This window comes from Rhineura floridana, chromosome 18 (assembly GCF_030035675.1).
Source record: "Rhineura floridana isolate rRhiFlo1 chromosome 18, rRhiFlo1.hap2, whole genome shotgun sequence".
NCBI lineage: Eukaryota > Metazoa > Chordata > Lepidosauria > Squamata > Rhineuridae > Rhineura > Rhineura floridana.
Genome location: NC_084497.1, coordinates 24,385,278 through 24,412,916, shown reverse-complemented (window position 1 = coordinate 24,412,916; position 27,639 = coordinate 24,385,278). Strand labels below are relative to the sequence as shown.

The window sequence follows — 27,639 nt, the reverse complement described above, 5'->3', positions numbered from 1 at the left end:
TCCTTGCTAGGTGACCTTGGGCCAGTCACCATCTCTAACTCTAACCCACCTCACAGGGTTGTTGTGAGGATACAATGCAGAGGGAGGAGAACCATTTGCACCACCTTGAGCTCCTTGTTGGAAATGTAATTAATAAATAAGATTTAATTTCTACATTAAAACAGATTGAAGACTGGGTAGGAAAATAAAGGTTGTAGCTAACATTAGCCCTCTTCAGAGCAGACCCATTGAAAGTAATGGCTAACTTAGGTCCATTAATTTGAATGGGTCTACTCTGAGTAAAACTTAGTTGGCTACAACCCTAAGTTTCCTGCGCATTAGGCCAAAGCCAGGAGTTGAATTCGAGGCATTGGGTGAGGACAGGCCTTGTTCCTGGTTCTCTGGCCAAGGAGCCAGACCTGAATCCCGATTGTACCACTTCAAAATACGAGGTGGGCTTATTTTTTTTTAAGCCCGTGCCTAGAAAGCGAGATGGCAGGTTTCTCCCTGAGGTGTTCGTTTTCTATATGAAGGTTGCTTTGTTTTTAATACGAAAGCCTGTGGTTACATAATCCCCTTTTTAAAGTAAAAAAAAAATGGTACAGCCCAAACTGGGAGAACGAAGAAGCCGGCGGGGAGGGGAGCACGAGGTGCATGCCGGGAAGCTTGCTTTTCTTCTCAGTAACGAACCTTCACCCGCCTCGTTCGGGCGGAGAGAGAGAAATTGAATTCCCAACCGTTGCGTCACAACGGAGAAACCGGCGCTTTTGTCCAATGTGAGGGCGCCGCCTCGTTGCGGCTGTCCAATGGGGAGGAAGAGATGGGCGGGAGACAAAAAAAGGGCATGCGCGTGACGTAACGGGCGTGCGCGTAAGGAGACGGGAAGAGGCGAAGTGAGTCAGTGTGAGGGGGAAGCGGCGACGTCGAGACAAGATGGCGGCGATAATGGCGGCCGCGGGAGGAGCTGTGGCGGCGGCAGGGCCCGGGCCCGCCGGCTCAGCGGCGGCGGCGATGATGATGATGATGGCCTCGTCGTCGTCCTCCTCCTCCGGCAACTGCTGCCCGCCTCCTCTCCCTCCTCCGGCCCTTCCTCCGCCTCCCGGCGCGGTCCGCATCGGCGACAGGCTGTACTCGGGGGTGCTGATCACGCTGGAGAATTGTCTCCTGCCGGCCGACGCGCTCCGCTTCACGCCTTCGATGGGCAGTGGCCTGGACGCCGAGACCGAGGCGCAGCTCCGAGTCACCGGCTGCGAGCTCATCCAGGCCGCCGGGATCCTGCTGAGGCTCCCTCAGGTACGCAGCGAAGGGCTCTAGGTCCGGCCTAGGCCGCGCTCCCCTCGAGGAGAGAAGGCACTTAGTTGGGAGAGGACCGGGGGGTAGAGGAGGGCGAAGCGAATTTGGGGTGGGGGAGATTCGTTTGGGGGTTGGAAGGTTGTGGAAGGCGGTTGGAAGGGGCGTTAGAGAAATATTATGGGTTGCCTCCCGCTAAGTCCTACTTATAGTAGACGCTTTGAAATTAAAAGGACTCGTGTTGGTCGTGTTTAGTCTCTTCTGTCGGCCTACTCCGAGGAGGGTTACCATTGGATACATCCTATACAATCATAGGGATTATACACGTATACCCAAGTAAGGCCGACTCAGAGTAGTCCCCTTGAGATTAATGGATCCACGTCGGGCGTATTTAGTCACTTTAGTGCACTCTTTCCCAACCTTTGGGTCCCCAGATATTGCTGGACTACATTTCCCATCATTCCTAACCATTGGCCAGCTGGCTGGGGCTAATGGGAGTTGTAGTCCAACAACATCTACGACTCAGAACATCTGGGGACCTAAAGGTTGGGAAATGCTGCTTTAGTGGGTTCACTCTTGGACAAGGCTGGCGTTGGATACAACCCATGCAATCATAGGGGTTGTACAGCCAACCAAAACTAACTCAGAGTAGACCCATTAAAACTAATGGATCTACATCAATCTGGTGATTTCAATAGATCTACTGTGAGCAGGAATAACATTGGATACCTCCCATGCAATCATAGGGTTATATATCCAACCAAAACCTACAAAGAGTAGACCCATTAAAATTAGTGGATCTGCATCAGTCTGATGATTTCAGTAGATCTGTTCTGAGTAGGAATAGCATTGGCTACATCCCATACAATCATAGGGTTGTATATTCAACCAAAACCTACTCAGAGTAGACCCTTTGAGATTAATGAATCTGCATCAGTTGTGTCTAGTGATTTCAGTAGATCTACTCTGAGTAGGATGCAGCCCATGCAATCATAGGACTATACATTTAGCTAAGCCCTACTCAGAGTTGACCCCCTTGAAATTAATGGTCTTTACTTGTGTCCACTAACTTGGATGGGTCCACTCTGAGTAGGACTTACTTAGATGTAGGCCGCTCTCTCTCTCTCTCTCTCTCTCTCTGTCATTTTTGTTCTGTCTGAAGCTTGACTTCTGAGACTTCAAGATCCAGCCTGTTTGATTTTTAGAATTGTATGCTGCCTTGGTTTGAGATGGCTTCACAAAAAGATCCGGAAATCACTATAACATTGAAAACTGCAGGTAAAGATGGAGTATGAGCAATTGCACATCATGGTAAAAGTAGTTATTTTATTTAGCATATTTACAGGCTTTTTTCTTCCAAAATGGAACTCAAGGCAACAGTTAACAGGATTTCCTAGGCAGTATCCCTTCCGGACCCTCATCTCTCTTTCTCTTCCCCCTCCCTCCACATTCCTGCATTTATACCATCACATCTGATGGAAGTGTCCTGGAGAACTCAAAAACTTGCACGCTATTTTGCAACATATTGATTAGTCCTAATAAACGTTTTGGATTCTAAATCTGTAAATCCCTCAAAGCCTTTGGCATTATTGGCACCTTGCTATAAAAACATGCTGCTATGTTTTTAAAAAGACAGATTTAGATGTAGATATTTAGATGGAAAAAAAGAAACAGGTCTTTCTTCCAAGAGCTGAGAAGAGTTGAGGCAGTGTACGTGGTTCTTCTTCCTCTCTCTGATCCTCATAACAATCCTGTGAGGTTAAGATAAGAGAAAATGACTGGCCCAATGAGCTAAATTCGTATCTATATTTTACTAGAAAGAATAGTACTATACATTATTTAAATCTGTGTTTCTGAAAAGCTCAACTCCCCAAGTCCTCATTTAAAGGGAAATGCTGATTTTAGGTAAATAAGTTTTTGTAAATACATTTATATTTACCCAGAAAAAATGCCCAGGCTCCCCTGTTCTTTATCTTCCACTTCTTTTTTCTTTGTGGGCAGCTCACCTCTCCTACCTGATCCCCTGGACGTGCCTAGCAGCAGAACTAGCTTTTTTCAAGAGGGCTTCTGACACCTTGAAAGGCTAGTAAACCTGTTCTGCCATAGCAAGTTTGTTAGGGTTAGATCCAGACAAATTTAGTTGGATCCTGTTGAAATCGGTGAAATTTTAAATGCAGCTAGCTTAATCTACATAATTCTTAGCTGTTAAGGTTCCACCACACTTTGTTGTTAAAAACTGGCTTTGAATTCATTGAAGAAAATAATAGTCGTGGCCAGGGTTTCTGTGTCCATTCTGGACTGGATGAGGACCCACACACACACACTTTCTGAGTGAGGCTTATTCAAGGAAGAGAATGGAGTGGATCCCAAGGCAGTTTTTGAATTCTGGAGGATAGGTTTGTCTGCACCATTGAACAAGTTGCTATAAAGAATTAACCATCTTTCTTGAACGTGTCTGGTAGTCACGATGCCTGTGTGGAAGCCCCCAAGTTCATCAATCAAAAAGCAGGCCAGTTGCCTTCAGGCTGAAGTGGTGCCTCCAATACCTTTGAGCTGGAGGGGGCAAATGTGGGGAGGGGTCTTGCTCTCATGCCTTGCTTGTGCGCTTTCCAGAGGTATTTGGTTGGTGAATGTTGAAAACGGGCTACTGGACTATATGGCTTGATCCAGCAAGGCTGTTTTTGGATTCAAGTAATGAAGGATGGAGTCGTGTTCAGAAAGAGGATGCCAGTGAACGCCAGCTGTGGAGAGTGGGATGGCAATAGCAGGAGATGGTTGTAGCCCTGATGCCCTGCTGGTGAGCATCTTAGAGGCATCTGGTTGGCTTTTGTGTCAGACAAAATGCTACACTAGATGAAGGCAGTTCTAGATTTTTGTGAGAGTGAGGAGAGATGCATGGTGAATAGATTTGTCACTGGTTACTGGCGCTAATAAGAGAGCCAGTGTGGTGTGGTTTGAGTGTTGGGCTACGACCTGGGAGACCAGGGTTCAAATCCCCACACAGCCATGAAGCTCACTGGGTGACCTTGGGCCAGTCACTGCCTCTCAGCCTTCCTCTAATGGTAAACCCCCTCTGAATACCGCTTACCATGAAAACCCTATTCATAGGGTCGCCATAAGTCGGGATCAACTTGAGGCAGTTCATTTCATTTTCACTGACACTAATAGCTGAGTAGAACCTCCATGCCCAGAGGCACTGTGATCTGGACAGATGCTTGGAGAGCTTGCTGGGAGGTCATTGGATTGTGGTGTTGGGGCAGGGGCTGTGACACTTTTGCAGAACAGAAGCCTTTTTAGAAGAATGCGGGGTAGGCTTTTTAGAGAGAAATGAGGGTTCGAGTGTGCATGATCTGAGTGTAAAATATATGTAAGTTATATAATGCATTGTTTTGTAGATATCACTGTAGAAAATTGGCTACAGAATGGATATAGTATGCACAGTTATACTTGTGGTAGGCACAGTCCACTTCTGCCAGGGCTCGGGTTGGGAGGATTCCTGAGAAGTTACTATATTTAAATGGACAGTGGGAGAAAAGAGTGGGTGATCCTTCCCAAAACTCAGAAAATCAGTTCAGAGAAGCATTGTTTGAGACAGTTTAAACTGGACTTTCCTATAGAGGAAAATCTGCTCACAAGTACTCCAGGGATTTGAATGTAAATGTTTGGGGAACAGGAAATAAAGAACGCTGATTAGATCCGCTTTGTTCAGTTTCCCATACTAGCGCTGGGGGGGGGGCTTTTGTTGGGAGCAATGCAATTGAAATCCAGAACAAAGGGCCCCAAGCTGCCAGACATGATTGCACCTTAAAGAGTCCTTTAAAGACTCCAAAGGTGTGGGGCTTTTACTGTCCAGAGCAATAAGGATGGCAGAGAGAAAAACATCCTGCTTTAATGGAGGAGGTTCCAAAGGCCGGCATTCTGTTCCAGGAAATGAGTGATGTAACAGGTCTTGCCCGGAAATGACGGCTGTCCCCTCCCTTGCTAGTCTTACATGTTTGCCAGGGTGTTCTGGCAGGCTTGCTGATTGCCACCCGCTTGAAGAGGATGAGTTTTTTGTTTCTTTTTTTCCCCCTTTTCTGTTTGGACCAGAAGAGTTTTGCTAGCCTTTCACGGATACTGAAACTGTGACTAGTTCTCGGTAGCTGATTCATCCTGCCTTGCTTCCTGAGACTTGTTTTTATTCTCCTGACGTTTTTAGGGGAAACCACTCCTGGTTTCTTCAGGGCTGCTTGCGACGCAAAGTTTTGTGCCCCCAGATTGCCTTTTTAAAGGATTGTGGTGTATAGGTTTGACCTATGACCGCTTTCATTTGGGGAGATCAGAAATGGGTAGAAGCTTAGATGAGCAAGCAATTTTTTGTGAGGAGGGAGTCACTTTGTAAGGTCTCAACATCTGTGTGAACACCAAGCAAACGTTTCAGATTCCTAACTTGCCAGCCATTTAAAAATCACAGGATGGGGGTTGGGCAGCGGCTCTCAAATAGTACTACATCTAGACAATCCAGTATTAATCCTACTCAGAGTAGGCCCATTGAAATTAATGGGCATGACTAATGTAGGTTCATTAATTTCATTGGGTCTGCTCTGAGTGAAACTTAATTGTGGCTGTCACCATCCCATCTCTTCCTTGTCAGAGCACAGGGAAGTTCTGTGAATGTGAGTTAATTGGTGTTGCTCATGAGTCCACTCCTCTCATACTTAATTTTTATGTCATTACTTCTGTTTGCTATTGAGGCTTTATTGTAATTATCCTGGATTCACGACATTGAAGGGAAGATTACCTTTTGAGTGTCTTCAAACCCTGTGGTTTCTCTCCCCCAGCAAGACCTGGGTTTCACAGTACTGGCAAAATAGTGTACAGCTAGAAGAGGTATTGTGTGACTAGGAGTTTACAACCGTGCTGGACTGTTAGCCTGCAGTCCTGATCCCACTTACCTGGAAGTGAGCCCCATTGCATCCAGTAGGGCTGACTTCTTAGTAGATGTAGTTAGGAGTGCACTGTTGAGAAAGTTGATGAAGCACCTTTGCTTTCAGCCGCGCAATGTTGCTGCTGCATCTGGGATAGCAGCCGTTTTGGTGCCCGAGCTATGTGGACTACAGCTCTTAAATATCCATGCCTTATAATTTGTCAGGACTTAAAAGCATTTTTGGTGGTATTACAGGTGCAGAATCAATGGTGGTGCATTTGCATTTCCTTCAAACATCTCTGTTACAGTCGTATTGATGTGAATTCTTGCTTTGTCTGTCTTAGGTGGCCATGGCTACGGGGCAGGTGTTGTTCCAGCGTTTCTTTTATACAAAATCGTTTGTGAAGCATTCCATGGAGGTATGGGATTTCTTTTATGCAATTAATAGTTGTCAGATTGGTTTCATGGATAAGCATGATGATAACCTGTTTGTGCTGGGTACACCAGTATTAAACATACTAAGTTGCAAATAATTCCCATTTATCTCAGCAGAACTAATTCCAGGCTAGTGTGTTTAGGATTACCACTGGTCATTAACAAGCAGTCTGCAAGCTGCTCTGTGCCCCTGCCATCTAATGTTTACAACATGGTGATTTCTAATTCTGGGATTCTTATTTTTTAAAAATTGCACACTACCTTTCTGTCATAGTTTGCATTTGAAGCAAAAAGATCAAGGAATCAGTATAATAAGACTTCAGATAATATGGGAGTGCATGCAGTTGTATAAAAATAATGATAAAACAAAGGTTTTTTAGCACATTTATATCCTGCTTGTCTTCCATCATGAAACTCAAGCCAGCATGCATATGATTCCCAGGAGGTCTTGCAAACCTGCTTTGCTAAAGTGGCCATGCTGTCAGGCTATGTCCTGAGGCTTCAAATAGTGCTCAGCAGTCGATAGACCAACCTAAGGACATCTCCCCGCCTTCTTTTAGCAGGATACACCAAATGAAGTTACCCACCTAACAAGAACAGGGCAAGCACTGCCTATTTACGGATAAAAGTGAACGGGTAATTTGGATCTCCTTTGGCAGGGTGTTCTACAGTTGGGGCTCAGCCGCAGCCAAGGAGCTTTGGGCAGGAGTTATTCCAGCAAGTTCAAATCCGGCCTGATGGTCAGCCACCCTGGTCCCAGTCTGCGGAGGGCTTTCAACTCCAAAATATCACTTTCTCAAGTGTGCCCTTAATCACGGTGTAGTTTCAATAGTGGCCCCCACCCTGTGGAACTCTCTCCCAAATGATCTCCGCCATGCCCCTTCTATGATAAGCTTCCGCCGGGCCTTGAAGACCTGGCTCTTCAGGCAGGCTTTTGGGGTGGGTTAGGTTTCTTACTGTTATGGTTTTAAATTTTAATGTTTTAATGTATTGTTTTATCTTGTACGTCGCCCAGAGTGGCTGGACAACCAGCCAGATGGGCGACTAATAAATTAAATAAATAAATAATAATAATAGTTCCTTCTGCAATATGCTTGCGCCAGTCCAGCTGCCATAACTCTGCAGGCTCCTTCAGCTATTGGTGATTGCCTGCGACAGGTCAGAATAAAACTACAGTGTGTTGCTTGTGCTTTTTCAGCATGTGTCGATGGCCTGTGTTCACTTGGCATCAAAAATTGAAGAAGCACCAAGGCGTATAAGAGACGTAATTAACGTATTCCACAGACTCCGGTTCCTGAGAGAGAAAAAGTAAGTAGACTCTTGGGGGGGGGGGTTACTCCAACCATGTGTACTCAAAAGTCTTGAAATACCTACTTCTGGGGATAACAGTAATTATTCAAGCATCACTTGCCGCATTGGGTAAACCATCTTTTTCTGAATGATGCTTTGGTAAAGATGAAGCATCTTCCCAGGGACATTTGTAATTACTACTACCCCCTCCCCTGAAAGTCTGGAGAATTTTGTGCCACTCCAAAGAATGTTCCTGAACTTCTCCCCCCCCCCAAAAAAAAATCTTCATTGGAAAGACAGGTTCAGCGAAGGTGTTGGAAACCTTCAGCCAGCCCTTGTTGCATACTACAGATTATTCCATGCTGATTGATTCAAAAGAGTCCATGTGTCAACATGTAGAGAATTTCAAAGGGTTGGATCATTTTGCTTAGGAAGCTAGGTCTTCCTCTTCCCTCTGAGTTGAGAAGGATTTTGTAGTTTCCTCTTGCAAGGGGCCAAATAGAGACAAATCCTACATGTCCAAAGGGGGAGTTTGGGGTTCAAAATAGAGGCATGTGCCTAGTCAGCCACAGACTAAGAAGCCCCCCCCCAAAAAAAACACACACACAATTCTTCAGTTTGTAAATATCTTGGTCGAAGTTTATTCCTTTCATGCTGTTTCCATGACACACCACAAAATAGCCCCAATCCAGTGACATATGCCCATGGTTGCTTTGATTTTTGTAGGGGAGCCTTTAAAACGAGCTCTTTCCTTCTCTCCCAAACCAGGAAGCCTGTACCTCTAATCCTGGATCAAGAGTATGTTAATTTGAAGAACCAAATTATAAAAGCTGAGAGGAGAGTTCTGAAGGAGTTAGGATTTTGTGTACATGTGAAACATCCTCACAAGGTTTGTGTTTTCCTTTTTCTCTTTAAAAATTGTTTTGGTCTGAGTAGCTGTTGAACAGAACGGATAAGGAATGAGCCTGTGCGTGCCATAGCTGAATTGTAGTTAACAGCATTTGCTGTCTTTGTTTCTCATTTCAAGAAAATGCCTACTAGTTGGTCCTGTCTCATTTGGTGAGTGAAGACTGGTCGCTTCAGCTTTGAAGTGCTGGTTAGACTTAGCTATACTTGGTTTCTCCTTTCCAAGTCCTTAGCATGAAAGCAGCTTATTCTTGTGCAAGCAGGTAATGCCATCATGTATCTCTTGAATAGCGTGTGATAAGGCTTTGCGGGAGGGTCAGCCCTACAAGTGGTACGGCGCAGGACTAGGTTTGACTTGCAAAGAAAGTATTACTTCTGAGACAGACTGGTGGCCTCTGTTTTTGTTTTCCCTTCCCCTACTCTGTATGCTTGACCATTTGCCTTCCTTTTTGCCTTGGAAGCGTTTGAGATGGAAGTGCTGTTGCTTTAAGGTTCGAGCGAGCCACCAGTTTAGGGAAGTAGAGAGACCGTCTTAGTTGCGGCTCTCACTTTATTCTATCCTGATCGTACAGTCACAGCCAACCGCTTCTGGCAAGTTCACCATAAATCAAATCAGGAAATGGAGATTGTGCCACTAGTGTGTGCTACAGCATGCGAGCAGCTTGGTGTGGTTGTGTCTCCGATTAACTGTGCCTGGAAGCAAGCAGCACTGGAGAGAGGCATTCGGGCGTGTGGACCTGATTCTGTGCCCTGCCAGAGTTTACAGGCCTCTCTCCTCATGTCCAGGCATAGCACGATCCCTTCGCCCTCTTGCCTCTGGTGCTTATGCTGTAGGTTTGCTGCTTGTATCATCATTTCAGCATTATCTGCTCACGTTGGTGAGAGAGATGCCAGATGAACTTGGGCAGGTCGCTTTTCCAAAGCCTGACCCAGCTGGTGAGATTTTAGGACCGCCACCACCTGTCAAGGAAGTGTGGCATTTTAAAAACAGGCAGAATCTGTTGCATTTTCTAGAATTTCTGAAATCTGGTTTGATGCTTGGCTGTCAGCTGTGGAAGTGTGACCCTTTCAGAAGTAGGTAGAGGTACCCTCCGTAACAGATAGTGGTAACCCTGTAGTACCAACACCATCTTTCCTCTGACGTTTCAGTCCTTGGGTTTCTGCCTTCTGTCGTGATTCACGTTCATTTGTCAGAACATCTTGCTGGCTCTGGCTTTCGAATCAGTCACTTAACTCCCTCTTTGCTCTTCCCACCCCCAAATCTGGACTGTGTTAGTCATCCATTGCAACAAATGCGTGTATTGAAGCAGTCCTTCAATTTTTTTTCTTTTCCGGTTGCTGCTATAATACTACCAAAGACTACCAAATAATCTCTAGGTACTTTAAGAGACACTTCAAACAAATGAGAAGTATATATTTAGGAGGCCAGGGCTCCATACTTCTTAATGCAAAAGCAAGCCTTTTGCTGCACACGTGTACATTTTCTTCTCTGCCTGCCCAAGGCATGCTCTTAACATTTTATAGACACGGTGGAGGCTTAACAGGGGTTTTGGTCCAGGATAGAGTAACCTGGATTGCATGGGCATCCTCCTCTTGCCTAAATTAAAACCTCTGTCTTCAGCTTTGGTCACCTGTATAACTCAATCACCCGTATCTTCCAGATAATCGTTATGTACCTTCAGGTATTAGAATGTGAACGTAACCAACACCTGGTCCAGACCTCATGGTAAGTTGATGTTTCTTGTTTCTCCTGAGGGCAGTGGCAGAAATATGTCATGTGGTGGGGACAGTACGTGTTCGCTCCCGCTGCCATGTTGGTGGCATGAGTGCGATTCCAGCCTTAACCTGGAATGGCGCCTCTATTCCTCCCTGCCCCCACCCCCCCAGGTTGATGAGCCTCTTTGATAAGAGTCAGACACTGTCTTAAATGGTAAGAGAGCTTTTAAACCCTGGAGAACGAGTGCCGTTGCTCTTTTCTTCCTTTACCGTTGCCCATTCAAGTTACTTTTTAAGTGAAAGGTCTGGATGTAGCCGTCCTGCCGGATCAGCCCACAAGTCCATCTAGTGCAGCTTTCTGTTCTGAACAGCGGCCACTCAGTTGTCCTCTGGGTCCTCAGAAGCCGGGCGTGACGGCAGCGGCCCTCCCCTTTGTCATTCAAAAGTATCCTGCCTTTGATTATGATGTTAATAGCATATATCCACATCACTGCCTGTGTGGGAAGGTGGTCTCTGGTGGCATACTGTCATTTTGCTTCAAAACGATTGGGGAAACGGCCCCTTTCATGCCATATATACCCGCAGCGATGCAACTTTTCAGCTTCTTGACCTTGATAACTTAATGGTGTGTGTTTTTCTTAATATGTCATCTGCCTATCCTGGTTTCCTCCCCCCCCCGCCCTTCTTGGGATGGGTTTATGTTAAAATATCCTCTGCCCCCAAGAAAGGTCGCTGTTAACAAATGGTAACCTGTGAAAACTGACATGTAAAAAGTTGACTTGAAAGACAGTTTTTTTAAAAAAAAAATGTTTCTGCAGGCTGTTTTGAACTGGCTGTTTTGAAGGAGAACCTCTTTTGACTCTTCTTTTCTGTACTCTTTTGATCAAAGGGTAGCCTCTGAGGGTAAGTGACTAAGACTTCTCCTCTGCTGCCCAAGCGCTATGGTGCAGGGATAACTGCCGTCTTCAGTCAAACCCAAGCAGGCTCCACAGAGAGAAGGCTGGCTCTAGACAGGTGGTATGCGTACGCTAGTAGAGTTAAAACTGGCCGACTGCTGCTTGTTTTTTTTGTTTTAAAAAAATATATTTGTACACTTTCCAGATAAGTCTGTTAACTGTCCAAATTACTGCGTTGTTACCTTGTTTTATGTGTCTTCTTTTTTTTAAATGCAGGCACTTTTGATTGAACTTGGGTTTTAAGTCTTAACTGGGGCTGGGTTTTCTTAGAATAACACTTGTTTTTCATATTTGAAAACGTAAGCATTGGAATAAAGAGATGTGTTAAAGCTTTCTTAAGCCCCCCCCCCAATCACACAGCACCTCAAATGTTGTTGTTTTTTTTTGCTTTTAAAATTGTGCAGTTTGGGTCCTGCCCAGAAAGACTTCTGTATAAATGGTAGAACTTTGGATGTGTTTCTCCATCAATTTTTCTGCACCTATCTATGCATCATAACAAATACTTTTGAAACTTGTGGGGCTGAAAATCAGTTCGATTATATTGTGGGGATCTGCTGTTTGTTGTGTTGTTGGAGGGTAAATCCAGAATCCTGCCTGCAAACCCTTCAGTTGCTGCTGTTGTGTTCCATTGGGTTGTATCCAACTTCGTTCTACCAAAAGTAGACCTGTTGAAATGACTGAACCCGGTTTAGTTATGTCCATTAACTTCAGTGGGTCTTCTCTGACTTGGACTAGCATTGGATACAACCCAATATATTCCTGATTGGTGGGAGAGGGAGAAGACTGCCCCTGCATGGTACTACCCCCGTTAAATGCCACCACTTTATTCTGAATCTGGCCCTGTAGCACCTTAGTTTTGGGTAGGGTGGTGCTTAGAGAATTGCAACAGCTTTGGATTAAGCACAGGCCGAAACAACTGTGAACGCCTGTCGGCTTGCTTTTTTAATGTTAAACCCAAAGAATAGCTGTTAATCCTAAAGGAAAGGATGCTGACCTTCTCTTGGGACAGTTGCATTCAGAGGTTAGCAAATGTTTGAGCTGCCTGGAATGCTTCTAAAGAATTGCGTACGGGCTGACCTGGGCTCTGAAGGGCTGGCCTGCTGTTTCATGTCCCAACACACCTGGCATAGTCAAATATGTTATCAGGAACATTTTGGATCCAGTTCACTTGACACTTTTGGGGAAAAAGAGGGCACCCTTCCTAGTCCATCTTGTCTCTGAGAGGCTTCTTAGAAAACTGACAATTGAATTTTGGAATCCTGCTAATTTAAGAACAAAACCTTTGGCTGCCCTAAGCCGGAGTCCCCATGCTCTTCAGCTGCTTTGCTTTTGAACAAACTGTGCAGGAATTCTGTGCATAGTCAGATTGGGCATGCTGACATTGATCACATATGAAATCAGTCTTTGTACATCTCAGTTGCAAAACATAATTGCCTATCCCATAATACGACCGTTATTAAAGCTTTTGTTCTGGGTCTTGTTCTGTTTTATTCTCACACTGGACAATAACTTTTAAAAAACTTACCACTGTGCATTTGGGTGTATTGCAATAAATTCAGATTTCCCAGAAATATGTACAATGTTCTAACTGGGCCATGTGCAATATTTTTATAGTGCAATATTTTTTACAGTTGCCTCATTCTGTGAACATTTGTTTTGAGCAACCTTATTACAGTGGGGCAAGTCTGGAAGCAGCCCATTGAGAACCCAGTGAAGACCTTTGGCCCTTCAGCAGCAACAATAGCAAACGTCTGGACTGAACATCTGTGGCGCTGTCCTGCTCTCTAAAAGGATTTGTGTGTTGGATGCTTTCCTGAGTGGAAGCTGGTTGCTCCAAAAAAGCTTGCAACTGATGAGACTGAATGCTTGAAAGGATCCTCATTCCTCCTGCAGCGAAGCCCCAGTCGGATCTGCAACTTCAGACTGTCCGTTTTCAAGTTTGCATGCCACTCCGCATGACGGGATTAAGTCTAGATCTTTGACAGAGTTCTTCAAATTTACTCTTCAAGTTGTGCCTACAATTTTAAAAAAAATGTTGTTGGTTTTTTGCATGAGAACAGGCCAGTAGATCATAACAGGGAGAAAAGTGAAGTTAAAATTGGTTCTCTTTCATAAAATGCCAACATCCCATTAATAAATTCCTGGCAGATGTCCTACCCTGAAAGGATGCTGTCACATCTGCCCATTCTACTTCTTGTCAGGTTTCACAGGGTTATCTAGCATTCAAACCTAGCTGTAGAATGCCCTAGAGATCTAGCTGCAGGAGACTTTAAAAAGCAGCAGAGCCAAAGAAGGGGATCTTTTCGGCCTTCTGCAACTTTCGCCCCTTTTTGTCGTCTCAGGAACTACATGAATGACAGCCTGCGGACCGACGTCTTTGTAAGGTTTCACCCCGAGAGCATCGCTTGCGCCTGCATTTACCTTGCTGCTAGGACTCTGGAGGTTGGTGTGGATCTGGTTCATGCTGTGTAGGATGCTGTGCTTGCTCCCCCAGTGGTACTGCAACTGCAGGAGTGAATAAAGTAATGAACAGATGTTGAGGGTTTAGCGGTGGCTGTGTTTCACTAGCGGGCTTCGCAGTGGTGGCATCTGGTTGGCCACTGTGAGAATGGGATGCTGGACTAGATGGGCTGTTGGCCTGATCCAACAGCCAGGCTCTTCTTAGGTTCTTACTGAGCTTGTTCCTGTCCAGGAAAGGGGATGGGTTGGAGTAGTTCACGTTCCTTGCCAGTTTTGCTTTCAGACATCCCAGAACTGCCAGGCCACTGCTGATCAAGAGCAAGTTAAACAGCTCTAGGGGCGTTCCACGCCATGTCTCTCACCTTCAGTTTGAAATCAGTTTGCCTTGCAACATAACTGGGTGGTGCTGTTCAAGGAGAAATAAGCCTAAATCTTCTCTTTAGAGGGGTTGTTTTTCTGAGCTTTATTGGGCAAATGAATGCCTATAACCCCTCATACGGATGCATTTTGAAGCATTGTCACACCCTGGCACCTCAAGGTGAGGGTTGGATAATAAATTATTATTGATGACTGTGATGATACAAGGGACCGCGATGGAAGAAAGAGGGCAGAACGATTCATTCCCATGCTTAATCCCCCCAACTGTCACAGCTGCTGTTCTTAAGAGAGACCCTTTGTTGGAATATCGCAAGGACACTTCCTCTATAGGTATAAAAAGGGAAAAACCAAAATGCACACAGTGTGACCAAGAGATGCAAGGCCCTGTTGTACAAATGAAACTGTAAAAATATTTAGTTGTCAATTAACTGCTAAGAAAGAGATGAAGACACATCAGTGGGAAGCTTGACAAATGCTACCTGTTTTCATTATTTATTGGATATTTATCATTTGATCTTTGTGTGTGTTTTTACCCTGGAAAGCTGATAAGAAATCTGTTAAACGGGGCTTTTTTTTCTTGCCGGTTTTCATTTGGCCTTAATTCAGTTCTCCTTCCTTGGTTATAAACAATACAAGGCTATGTATAGCGATGGCTGTCGTAAATCTCTTTGAAGTGGCTTTTACAAGTGTGTGCTGACTGCGGTGTTGTTTACAGATCCCACTTCCAAATCGCCCCCACTGGTTTCTACTCTTTGGAGCGACAGAAGAGGAAATTCAGGAGATCTGCCTGAAAATTTTACAACTCTACACACGTAAAAAGGTCAGTCCTGCTTGCACTTTGAGTGCCTCAGAGGTGGGGACAGAGCCCACCTGTGTGCTTTAAGGCTTCAGGGTAGTGTGTATTTTCCAAATTGGAACCAGAATCCAAACTTTTTCCTTCATATAAGTTCCTGGGGGATTTTATTCCTCCCTCCCCACAGATTTTGGGTTTTGTGCTGTACTTAAAAAGCATGCCCAAAATAATAGAGGTTACCTGTCTCATCAGAGTCCCTCTTCCTCTCATTGGTGTCTCCTGACACCTTCCGCCTGCATTATAAGGCCTGTTTGTGCAGTGCTCAGCATGCAGGTGCCGCATAAATAGCTCTGCTCAAGCACTCACCGTTGCCTCTCGTTCTCAGGTTGATCTAGCTGTCCTGGAAAGCCGAGTAGAGAAGAAGAAGCTAGCCATCGAAGAGGCAAAAGCACAAGCAAAAGGCCTCTTGCCAGATGGGACCCCCAATTTGGATGCTGTGTCTGGATTTTCGCCTGCCCCCAAAACTGGTTGGTACCCCCGATTCTGCGTGTGTGGTTCAACACATACAGGCACACACACCTGGTCTTCACAGACATCAGAGATGTGATAGTTTGAGGCGGCAGAAGGGATTGTACTGTGTCAGACTACTGGGAAGGAGGGTGGAATATCACTCCTGAAGGCTCTCCCACTCTAAGTTCAAAACTCCTATGGAAAGCCAGACCACGAAGGGGAAGGCTGTAGCCCTTTACAGGCTGGTTTTCTTCTTGCAAGGAATTATTAGGGTTAAGGAGCATTCAAAAAGTGATGCCCTTTCCCCAGACCTGTATGGCCAGGCCTAACGTCTCTAGATGTGGGCCAAATTCTCCCATTCTTTTTAAGATTTAGGTCTTAATTGTGCCAGATTAGATCTCTGCTCACGTGACAGCATGGTGCTGGCTTTATAGGAAGAGGATGACTTTAGTGTGTCCTGATTGCGACGTGAGGCCCGGTTGTGAAATGTGTTCCTGGGCATGTAAGCAATCTACCTGGTTGGTTTCTGCTGCTGCGCGTGCCAAATGGGATGCCCTTCCCCAGGCCAGATTAGTGATCAACAAATTTATTTATTTGTTTATTTTATTTTTAAAACTTATATACCGCCCGACTAGCAATAGCTCTCTGGGCGGTGAACATAGATACAATAAAATACAATATAATACAAAAACATCAGTCTAAAATCAAATTTCACAATCTAAAAACAGCAAAGGCTAAAATCAAATTACAAACATTACAATCATTAACAAAAAATTAAAATGCCTCGGAGTAGAGAAAGGTTTTAACCTGGCGCCGAAAGGATGATAGTGTCGGCGCCAGGCGAACCTCCTCGGGGAGACTATTCCATAGTTCGGGGCCACCACTGAGAAGGCCCTTGATCTTGTCACTGCCCTCCTGGCCTCCCTATGAGTCGGGACCCGGAGGAGGGCCTTCGTAGCAGACCGTAGTGTACAAGCTGGTTCATAGCGGGAGAGGCGTTCCGACAGATATTGAGGTCCCGCGCCGTATAAGGCTTTATAGGTTAATACCAACACTTTGAATTTGGCCCAGAAGCATATTGGAAGCCAGTGCAAGCGGGCCAAAACAGGTGTTATATGGTCAGACCGCTTCGTTCTTGTTAGCAGTCTGGCCGCCGCATTTTGCACCAGCTGTAGCTTCTGAACTGTCTTCAGAGGTAGCCCTACGTAGAGCGCATTACAGTAATCCAAATGTGAGGTTACCAGAGCATGTACTACTGATGTAAGATCCTCCTTACTCAGGTAGGGACGTAGCTGGGCTACCAATCGAAGTTGGTAGAACGCATTCCGTGCCACCGAGGCTACATGAGCCTCAAGTGACAGGGAAGAGTCTAGAACGACTCCCAGACTACGAACCTGTTCCTTTAGGGGGAGTGTAACCCCATCCAGGACAGGATATGTATCCACCATCTGATTGGAAAAACCATCCACCAACAGCATCTCAGTCTTATCAGGATTGAGTCTCAGTTTGTTAGTTCTCATCCAGTCCATTGTCGCGTCCAGGCAACGGTTCAGCACATTGACCGCCTCACCTGAAGAAGATGAAAAGGAGAAGTAGAGCTGCGTGTCATCAGCGTACTGGTGACAATGCACTCCAAAACTCCTGATGACCGCACCCAGCGGCTTCATATAGATGTTAAAAAGCATGGGAGACAAAACCGAATCCTGCGGGACCCCACATTGGAGTACCCACGGTGTCGAGCAGTGTTCCCCAAGTACTACCTTCTGGAGATGACCCGCCAGGTAGGAGCGGAACCACTGCCACGCAGTGCCTCCAACTCCCAACTCCGCAAGCCTCTCCAGAAGGATACCATGGTCGATGGTATCAAAAGCCGCTGAGAGATCAAGGAGAATCAACAGAGTTACACTCCCTCTGTCTCTCTCCCGACATAGGTCATCAAACAGGGTGACCAAGGCCGTCTCGGTGCTGAAACCGGGCCTGAAACCCGATTGAAATGGATCTAGATAATCGGTTTCATCCAATAGCGCCTGGATCTTGCCGAGATATGGAACATTTGCCACTGGTCTGTAGCTGCTGAAATCCTCTGGGTCCAGGGAAGGCTTTTTCAGGAGTGGTCTCACTGCTGCCTCCTTCAGACAGCCAGGGACCACTCCCTCTCGCAAGGAGGCATTTATCACTTCCCTGGCCCAGCCAACTGTTCCCTCCTTGCCAGTTTTTATTAGCCAAGAGGGGCAAGGATCTAGTACCGAAGTGGTTGCACGTACCTGTCCAAGCACCTTGTCCACGTCCTCGAACTGAACCGACTGAAACTCATCCAACAAAACATGATAAGACTGTGCACCAGACACCTCACTAGGGTTAACTGCTATAAAATGAGAGTCTAGGTCCCGACGAATGCGTAAGATCTTATGCTGGAAGTGCTCAGCAAACTCATTGCAGCGGGCCACCGAAGTATCTACAGTGTCCTGAAGGCCTAGATGGAGTAGCCCTCGGACAACTCTAAAAAGCTCCGCTGGGCGGGAGAGAGATGCCTTAATAGTGGCGGCGAAATATTGTTTTTTCGCTGCCCTCACCGCTCCTATATACCGCTTGGTGAAAGCACAAACCAGCGTATAGTTGCATTCATCAGGAGTTTGTCTCCATCTCCGCTCAAGCCGCCTCCTATCTTGCTTCATCGCCCTCAACTCTGGAGTATACCAAGGAGCTGAATGAGCTCTGCAAAGGAGAGGGCGCGCAGGAGCGATCGTGTCGACAGCCCGGGCCATCTCCGCATTCCACAGATTAACCAGGGCTTCAACAGGAGCGCCGGTCCTATCAGCCGGAAAATCCCCCAGAGCCCTTTGAAAACCAATTTAATAGGTCCCCCACCCTTGCGGAGGGAAAAGGTCGCTGAAAGTCTAAACTTCAGCAAGCAGTGATCTGTCCATGACGAAGGGAGAGATGTAAAACTCCCCACATCCAGATCACTATCCCCATGTCCAGTAACAAAAATAAGGTCGAGTGTATGCCCCGATATATGTGTTGGGCCACTAACATATTGGGACAGCCCCATGGTTGTCATGGAGTCCATGAAGTCCTGAGCCGCCCCAGACAAAGTAGCCTCGGCATGAATGTTGACATCCCCCAGTACTAATAGTCTAGGGGATCTCAACAGTACCTCCGAGACCACTTCCGTCAACTCAGTTAAGGAAGCCACTGGGCAGCAAGGTGGGCGGTACACCAAAAGGATTCCTAGTCTGTCCCTCTGGCCCAACACAAGGTGCAAACATTCCAGACCAGTAGTTGTATGGACATGGTGCTTGGTGAGTGAGATGGAACTCTTATAGACCACAGCAACCCCACCTCCCCGACCCTCAGATCTACCATGATGCTGAACCAAATACCCCGGTGGGCAGATCTGGGAGAGACTAACTCCTCCCTGTTCGCCCACCCAGGTCTCGGTTATGCATGCCAGATCGGCTGCCTCGTCCATAATCAAATCATGGACGAGGGTTTTTTTTATTATGTACCGATCTGGCATTAAAAAGCAGCAGCTGGAGATCTGAGAGTTGGCTGAGAGGACAACCAACAACCCTGCGGGTATGAGAAGGACCGGAACAAGGCACAGCCACAACATGTCTGGGCCGCGTTCCCCTAGTTTTAAAGGAACTGTCAGCCACCTAGAATGTTGCACAGGTAAAATTACACATGCAGTATCACATTTTTAGCATGGACGCCACACCCAAACATGCTAGTGCCATTGGGGCTCAATGGAGTTTGAGAATTGAGACCAAAGTCGGACTTACTTGGGTCCAGTAGCAGCTGTAGGCCTTGCCTAACCAAGCTTTATTAATTTTAATTGAATTTATTGAATTTATTAGTCGCCCATCTGGCTGGTTATCCAGCCACTCTGGGCGACGTACAAAATAGACATACAAATACATTAGACATTAAAAATCTGAAAACAATTATAATAAAATCTAGTTACTATGAACCTTTAGGTTTGTGTTCCGGAGTGTCAGAACTCCTTTCACTTTTCCCAGGGTTTTCTGGTCATGGAACTTTGTGTCCTGAAGGCCCTAAATCCATAAAAGGGCATTTCGGGTAGCGCTGTAAAGAACACAGCCTTGTCACCGCGAAAGCCTCGACTGAACCTTCCTCTTTTATGCTCCACTAGAGTCTCCAAAAGAAAATAAGGGCAGCAAGCCTTCCCCACTTGCTGTGCAGGCGATAAAGAACGCCAAGAGGAAAATGGAAGGGATGAAGCGGGTAAAATCCAACAGCCCCATCAACGGGTAAGGGCCTTACATAATCAACTGCTCCCCGGTTTGTGTTTGCTGAGAACGCATTCAAGGAATGCAGACCCACAGCCCTGCTCAGTAAGGCGTCTGGGGACTTATAGGCATGACTGTGAGCGACATAGTCAGGCCCTCTTCCCTGGGCCACTGCTGCCTGCCCTCTGATGTACGTCTCCAGGCCCCTGGGGGCTAAATTAGCACACCCTAGAGAAACATTAAAGACTTGAGACAGGCTTGCCAAAAGGCATGGGTCACTGCAGCTTTCAGTTGTGTGGAGTCCAGATAACGGCTTCTGAACGCTTCATCACAGCTTCGCAGCAGTGTTGCCACAAAAGTGAAGTTCCTTAGCTGGGGGCATCCATTGCTGTGCCTGCTTAAACACCTGTGTGAATGAGCTTGGATATGCCTGCCTTGTGTTCCTCAAGCCCAGGGCTACCCCGTTCGTGTCTTCCTGCAGACTGTTTTTAAAAGCACCCCAGATTTTGGCATCTGTGTACATAGATTGGGGTCCAGGGTGGGGAGGACTGGGCCACTTGCTGTGTTGACACCTGATTCTCTTGCTTTAACCTTGCAGCATTCAGAAAGACAGAGACAGCCGGAGCCGAAGTGGAAGTAGAGACCAGAGTTATTCCAGGTCACCCTCGAGATCGCCATCTCCAAAGCAGAGGTATGTCCCAGGAGCGAGAGGATGAACTGTACGAATACCTCAGCTAGGGCAGCCAAGTACCTCTCTGGAGCTGGGGCTAGTCGTAGCAGTCATTGGCCACAAAAAGAAAGCCCGCATGACCCCGCTAGACGTTGGGGAGAAAAGATCTAGCCTGGACTTTCCCTTGTCTAGCTCGTTTCCTGTGTGTTGTATCTAAGTCCTATGCAGAGTAAACCCACTGACATTGTGGGCCTAAGTAAATCAGGCACATCACTTGCAACAGGTCTACTCTGAGTAGGGCGAATGTTGGATACGACCCTGTGTGTTGGCATCTCCTCCTCCCCCATGGGGAGCACATTCAGTCATGGGAGGCCAGGGTGTTGCTTGCTTCACCCCGCTATGATGAGCTTCCGCCGGGCCTCGAAGACCTGGCTCTTCAGACAGGCTTTTGGGGTGGGTTAGGTTTATTACTACTGTTTGAGATTTTAATGTATTTGTATGTTTTTATTCTGTACGTCGCCCAGAGTGGCTGGACAAAATCTAATAAATCATAATAATTGTAAAACGTATTAAAGTAATAAATAAAAGGGAGAATCTGAAGGCGGGATTTAAATTTCCTGCATGGAATTAAAAGGAGGTAAACACTATTTTGGCAAACACCTGAAATAATGGTTTCAGCATTTTGTTTGCTGAAATTGGGAACCGGGGGTGGGGCCGTCATTTGTTTGGTGGTTTGCAGGTCAGCCGTGTATAGTTCCCTGAGATGCCTCCTCTCACTGCAGCCGTTGAAGTCCCTGAGCGGCACCTCCTTGCCCGCACCGCTAGTAGCAAATCATGTGTGAACCGGGCTGTAGCTCCATCGGCTTCAGGCAGTTGTCTCTCCATGCGGTGTACTGGCCTGTTCTGTTCTGCACTTCAGAGGAACAGAGTGGTTTTCTCAAATCTGCTAGCTGGGTGGCCTCTCTCTGCTCGCGATTCAAATTTTGCTCTGTGGTTCCATCTGCACCCTTGCATTCTGTCTTTTAACTCTTCCCTTGCCGGGTCCCAGAACTCTGGTGAACTCAAGCCATTTTTCTCTTCTCTCCCTCCTCCAGGAAGAGCGAAAGCTATTCCCCGTCGAGTGGCTCCAAGTCCCACAGCCGCTCCCGGAGCCGCAGCGACTCTCCCCCGCGGCAGTTCAACCACGGCGGTGCAAGTTACAAAGGCTCCAAGATGAGGAGCTACAAAAAGGCCAAGGGGTACAAATACGCGTCGCCCAAGCAGCGCAAGTCCCGCAGCCGGAGCTCCTCGCGCTCCAGGAGCCGCTCGCGGGAACGGTCGGACCACTCCGGGAAGTACAAGAAGAAAAGCCACTACTACAGGGATCAGAGACCTGAGCGGCCCCACTCCTACGAGAGGCCAGGCCACCGCTACGAGAGAGACCATCCGGGCCACAGTCGGCACAGGAGATGAGTCACGCCGAAGGGCATCCGAAGCTGAGCGCCTCTTCCAGATTCTGGGCGCTCACAGACTTTATCTCTGACACCTTAGTTGCGTACCTGCTTGGTGCAGACCTCGAGGACGAATGCTGCAAAGGACTGAATTGGGACGACGTGCCGTTTACTTGGGCTGTTTTGATTTTGTTTCTCTGCGTCTCCTCGTAATGAGGGACCGCAGCTATCTCGTCTGTCCGTTCTTCGTACTAGGCAGGGGACACTCTTTTCCTGCTTACAGAAGCAGGATTGTTTTCCGGATAACGTCGGATTCTGAGGAGAGAATTGCCTTTTGAGGCCAGTCAGAGGGTTTGGACGACCCCTGTTTTTCCCTCTCAAAGGATCTTGGACACTCAGACCCAACAGCATTGCTTGGTGCTAACAGCAGTCCTTGGTAGTTGTTCCCCCCCCCCACCAGAGCGGACTTGATTGCGTTGTAGAACACAAGGTGATTTTTGTTTTGTTTTTAGAAGCAATGCCTATATTAGGCGGCCTTTTTGTGTGTGTATATATCTGGTGTTGGAATAGTAAGGACAGAAAAAAGGCCTTAACCCTTTAAACTTACCCACAAAGTGCAAATGCATTTAATTAAATTTGGGGAGGGGGAGTTTGTAACCTGCATACTGAATATTGAGAACTTCGGATTCCTCAGCTAAAGACTTCTCACCCCCCCTTTTTTTCTTTGTTTTTTTTTTTTTTTTTTTTTTTTTTTTTTGCATAAAGAAATCTGTGGAAATGTGAAAAGTATTTAGATTCAGTGTGTTGGAAGTGGTCTATTTTTTAAAACTGGTGGATTGCCTGGTGCTGGCCACCAGCTCAGGACTTGGGATGCTTTCATATAATATAACATTTTATGTGGTTTAGATAAAAAAAAAAACCCTCTACTCAGGATCTTTAAAAATTCTTGAAGAACTGATAGTTTGCCCCCTCCTCCTTTGCGTGCTTAAAAGAAGGCATTTATATTAAGAGAGAAATGTACGCAGCACAGGAATATCCGTTTTAGGGGTATATATCTGAGCTGTTTTCCTGTTCCCTGATTTTCATTAAAGTATTTGATTTTATATTTAAAACATTCTGCCTCTGTCCTCACCTAAGATGGTCATTTAGTATCACAGATGGAAATGGGGCCTCTGTTCTGAGCCCGGGTGTTTTTTTTCCCCAGTACCAAACATCAGCCAAGGAGTAGTTTGTTTTTTTTAAAAAGTGCTTGACTACAGCAGGGTGTTTTAAAGGAATGCGGGACAAGTACAGAAGGTAACATGGGGTACAGAGCTTGGCTTTTTGCAGATCTCTACTCTTTATTATTTTTAAGCCTGTTTTTAATTTATCTAACAACATTAGGGTACCTCAGCAAAAAATGAGGGTTGCATCCAATTCTAGCCCTGCTCAGAGAAGACCCATTGAAGTTAATGAACATGACTAACTTGAAATGGAAATGGACTGCCTTCAAGTTGATTCCGACTTATGGCGACCCTATGAATAGGGATTTCATGGTAAGCGGTATTCAGAGGGGGTTTCCCATTGCCTCCCTCTGGGGCTAGTCCTCCCCAGCTGGCTAGGGCCTGCTCAGCTTGCCACAGCTGCACAAGCCAGCCCCTTCCTTGTCCGCAACTGCCAGCTGGGGGGCAACTGGGCTCCTTGGGACTATGCCACTTGCCCACGGCTGCACAGGTGGCAGGGCACGTAGCCCCTGAGCCACTCACTGTGGGGTGACCTTTAGCTGGCCCTTGACGCTCAGGAGACAGGAGTGGGGATTTGAACTCGCAGACTCTGGACTCCCAGCCAGGCTCTCCTCCCCACTGTGCTACTTAGGTTTGTTAATTTCAGTGGGTGTCTCTGATCAGCACTTAAATAAGAAAGTGTATATACTGCTTGATTGCAAAAAAAATCTAAGTTTACCAAAAAAAATTAAATTATCAAGTTAAAAACAAGTAATTTAAAACATTTTAAAAACAACAGCAGCCTAAAAAGATTGAAGGACATCAACATCTACCTATGTCTAGATGGGCTTGCCTAAACAAAAAAGTTTGAAGCAGGCGCTGAAAAGAATGGCAAATACAGCTTACAGAATGCAAACCACCACAGTTCCTCTGCCCCGAGAAACTTGCAACTTAAAGCAGAAAGTGGGGGGAGAGGAGGGTAACTGAATTTCAGTGGGTCTACTCTGGGTAGAGCTTGGTTTGCTCTAAGCCTGTGTTCGAAGCTGGACGGACAAGAGGAAAAACTACTTCCCTGCAGTAAGCAGGTTCCATCTGTGTTGCCTCATGAAAGGGAAGTGTGCAGCCCTATGCTTCCAGGAGCCAGAGCCAATTGCACATCCCAGAGCATTTGGAGAGGAGCGCCCCTTTTCTGCACCTCTATGATGTGGGATCCTGGTAGAGCCTGGCTGCCCTGTCAATTGGGCAGCCACCTCAAAGCCCCTCTGCAAGCGCAAAATGGAGAGGTGTCCTCAAGGGAGCGACGGCTAGAGCCTGCTCTTTAGCTTTTAAATGGTCTGTGGTGGACCTTGACAATGCCACTGGGAAAAGATTGGAAGGAGAGCTCGGGGGGGGGTAAGGTGGGATGGAGTTGTAGGAGATTCTGGTCACGATAGAAAATAATTTATATCGAGGCATCGAGAGGTCTCTGGTTAAAAGCCAGGATGGAAAGAAATTGTTTTGATACTGTGCTCTTCAAACCAAGAGGAATTTGTCTAACCCTCTTTTTGAGCCATCCAAGCTGGTGACTGCCACTACGCCTTGTGGAAGTGAGTGCCATAGTTAACTACGCACTGTGTGAAGGAGTCCCTTTCTCTGGTCTGGTCTGTATCTTCCAATATTATGTCACAGAACATTGCCAAGGTCTAGTAATAAGCGAGAGTGAGAAAAACGTCTACCTATCAGCTTTCACCACGCCGTGCGTGATTTTATAAACCTATGTCTTCTCTTGCTTGCCTATTTCCTATAAATTCAAAATCCCCAAGTGTTTGTAACCTTTCCTTGTGGGGAACTTCTTCCAAGTCCTTGATTATTTTGGTTGCACTGACCCTTTTCCAGCTATTTTGTTATATGACTTCAAGTTGGTTACGACTTACGGTGACCCTATGCATTTTTTTGGGATGTATTCATAGGGTTTTCATGGTGAGAGGTACTCAGAGGTGGTTGACCATTGCCTTCCCCTAAGCCTACGGCACCCGGTGTTCCCAGGCAGCCTCCCATCCAAGGACTAACCAGGCCTGACTCTGCTTAGCTTCCGAAATCAGATGAGATCGGGCATGTTCAGCATAGTATGGCCAGCTATGCAGTATACTTTTTAAAGTGAGGCAACCAGAACTGTACGCAGGGCTTCAGTTGCACCACAGGTTTGTATATCATGAGATTAGCTGTTTGGTGCCACCCACAGATCCAAGCTGAGCTGTGGCCCAAGACCTCTTGAGCTTTCTCCAGTGTGATCAGCTGATGTCACAGTTTTGGTGGGACTATCTCCTGTACTTTGGACTGAGGTGTAATGAGAAGGGGATGTCTTCACGCTGGGGTGGGCCAAGTTAAGGATGACTGTAATGCACTCTATGTGGGGCTAAGTGCATAAGTAACTGAACACAGGCAATGCAAATAGTACTCACCGGCCCTGAGTCTATAGAGAAAATTAGACAATTCTCGCTTGCAAACATTAGGACCCCTCCAGAAATACTTTTTATTGTGCATTTATGATTATTTATGCTCATGATGGTATCATTTGCGCAGTTATATGCAACTCCATTTTCAATACTGTTTGCACCTGCAAAAGTTTTGGAACACGGTTTTTCGTTTTCAATTAGTGCACATCCCATAGCAGCCTGATGAATTCCTTTAACATTCCATACCACAAATGTTCCGGGTTTATTCTTTTGTCCTGCTTTTGTGGTGCTATACTGCATGAGTGCCTCTCCAGATGTCAATCATTCAGTCACACTGGAGAGGCGTCACAGAACAGCTAATGAAACGGAATGATGTGTGTCTGGTCCACTAAAAATCCACCAGCAATGCACCATAGTTGCCTCAATCAATGGGACGTTGCAGAAATTATACCTTGCAAAAAAGCGAGCAAACAAAACCCACCAGTCTGGAGGTCTTTCGAAACCTTCCTTTAACCCACGAAGGCGCTGGACCCTTGGAGAGTGTCTTTCTAAACAGTAGGAGTCCTAAAAGGACAGAACCACCACCAAAAAAAGGAAACTGCATTACAGACAGTGGTGCAGTGAGGTCATTTTAGATTGTGGACTTAAGTGTTCTCACAGGGTGGAGGGGCTTTCTAAATGGTAATGCTTTTAAGCAGCCTGCCCTGCTGTTTAGCACCCCAGCCCCACAATTCTGCTGAGTGGGGCCCTCGACTTTAGGAATGGGGTTCGCTATCTGATTCCGTTCCGTTTTGCTATTCGTCAAAACGGGCTGCTAGTTCCTATACGCTATAAATTGTATTTCGCTAGTTATCGCAGTTCCCGGTTCTCTACCTTGTTTTTTGTTTTGAAAAATTATGTAATTTTCGCTGTTATTTCTTACGCTGCTGTATATTTATATAATGTATACTGCAGCAGCAGATTACGTAAATAATTGCTGGCCTAATACTAAGTGTCAAACTGTTCATCTGTCTAGTTCAGGGGTGGGGAGGTTGGGGCTCCCTAGATATTGTTGGACTCCAACTCCCATCAGCCCCAGCAGCATGGCCAATGGAATTGAGGATGATGGGCGATGGAGTCCAGCAACTTCTGGAAAGCCATAGGCTCCACAGCCCTGCTTTCAGTGGTCCCTTGTTTTAAACTTTTTAATAATGTATTTTCTATTGTTGTGACCCACCATCGGAACTATTGGTGAAGGGTGGGTGAAATTATAATGATAATTATATGTATTTATTTCACTTAACGTCTGAGAAGTTGCAACTTCCCCATCCCCAATCTAGCCACTTACAAGGGTGTAGTTGTCCAGGGTCTCTTGGGGTGTGTGTCTTAGACTCCTTACTTTTTTGGGAGCAGGGTCCTTATGTCTTCAGCATCCTATGAGACAATTGGTGTGAAAGGGGAGTGTGTTAGCCACTGAGAAGAGTCTTCTCATGCTTGTCCTTTCCTGCTGATGGGAGCCAATCAGAGTTGAAAGGAGGTGAGTCAGTCACTGAGAAAACTCTTCTCAGCGGCTAACACTCTCCCTTTTTATGCTTATTGGCTCCTAGGAATATCTGTTGTGGGAGAAGGTTTAAAAAGGATCTCATTCTTAACCCAGCAGCAAAAGGGGGGCACGGTTGTGACTAACATGAAGGGACCCTGCACTTCCAAATTTGCCACTACACTCCTGGCCAATTATGTCTACTCTGACTGGCAACACCTCTGCAAGATCCCAGACAGAGGTCCCTCCCATCACTTGCTTCCTGATCCTTTTTTAAAACTGGGAATGGTGAGGAACGAACCTGAGGCCCTCTGCATTCAAAGCTCTGCCACTGAGCTGCAGCCCTTCCCTCCCCAAAGTGTGCACCCTCAATTCATTTACACCATATAAATACTGGAATACTGTTAGTGCATGTAGTTCAGTATTGTCTGCACTGATTGGCAGCAGTTCTCCAGGATTTCAGGCAGGCGGGACATTCCCAGCCCGACCTGGAACTGCCGGGGATTGAACC

The 27,639-nt window shown here is 46.3% G+C and overlaps 1 protein-coding gene and 1 pseudogene across 4 annotated transcripts; one reads left to right on the top strand and one right to left on the bottom strand.

Annotated features, from left to right (window-relative positions):
- The first annotated feature begins 724 nt into the window (after positions 1–724).
- Positions 725–23,084, top strand: CCNL2 (cyclin L2). 4 transcript variants are annotated; one of them, XM_061600948.1, is made up of 11 exons: positions 725–1,272; positions 6,520–6,594; positions 7,809–7,918; positions 8,669–8,789; positions 10,468–10,532; positions 13,821–13,920; positions 15,032–15,136; positions 15,495–15,636; positions 19,776–19,893; positions 20,471–20,563; positions 21,637–23,084. In XM_061600948.1, exons 1-11 carry the CDS (start codon positions 913–915, stop codon positions 21,992–21,994), a joined length of 1,647 nt encoding a protein of 548 aa, XP_061456932.1. In that variant the 5' UTR covers positions 725–912; the 3' UTR covers positions 21,995–23,084. The 4 variants fall into 4 exon arrangements, with proteins under 4 accessions (XP_061456932.1, XP_061456933.1, XP_061456935.1 ...); XM_061600949.1 differs by lacking the exon at positions 725–1,272 and adding an exon at positions 2,465–2,547; XM_061600951.1 differs by lacking the exons at positions 725–1,272; positions 6,520–6,594; positions 7,809–7,918; positions 8,669–8,789; positions 10,468–10,532 and adding an exon at positions 11,442–11,539.
- A 2,090-nt stretch (positions 23,085–25,174) lies between these two features.
- On the bottom strand, positions 25,175–25,290 carry LOC133372985 (5S ribosomal RNA; annotated as a pseudogene).
- Between the last annotated feature and the right edge of the window lie 2,349 nt (positions 25,291–27,639).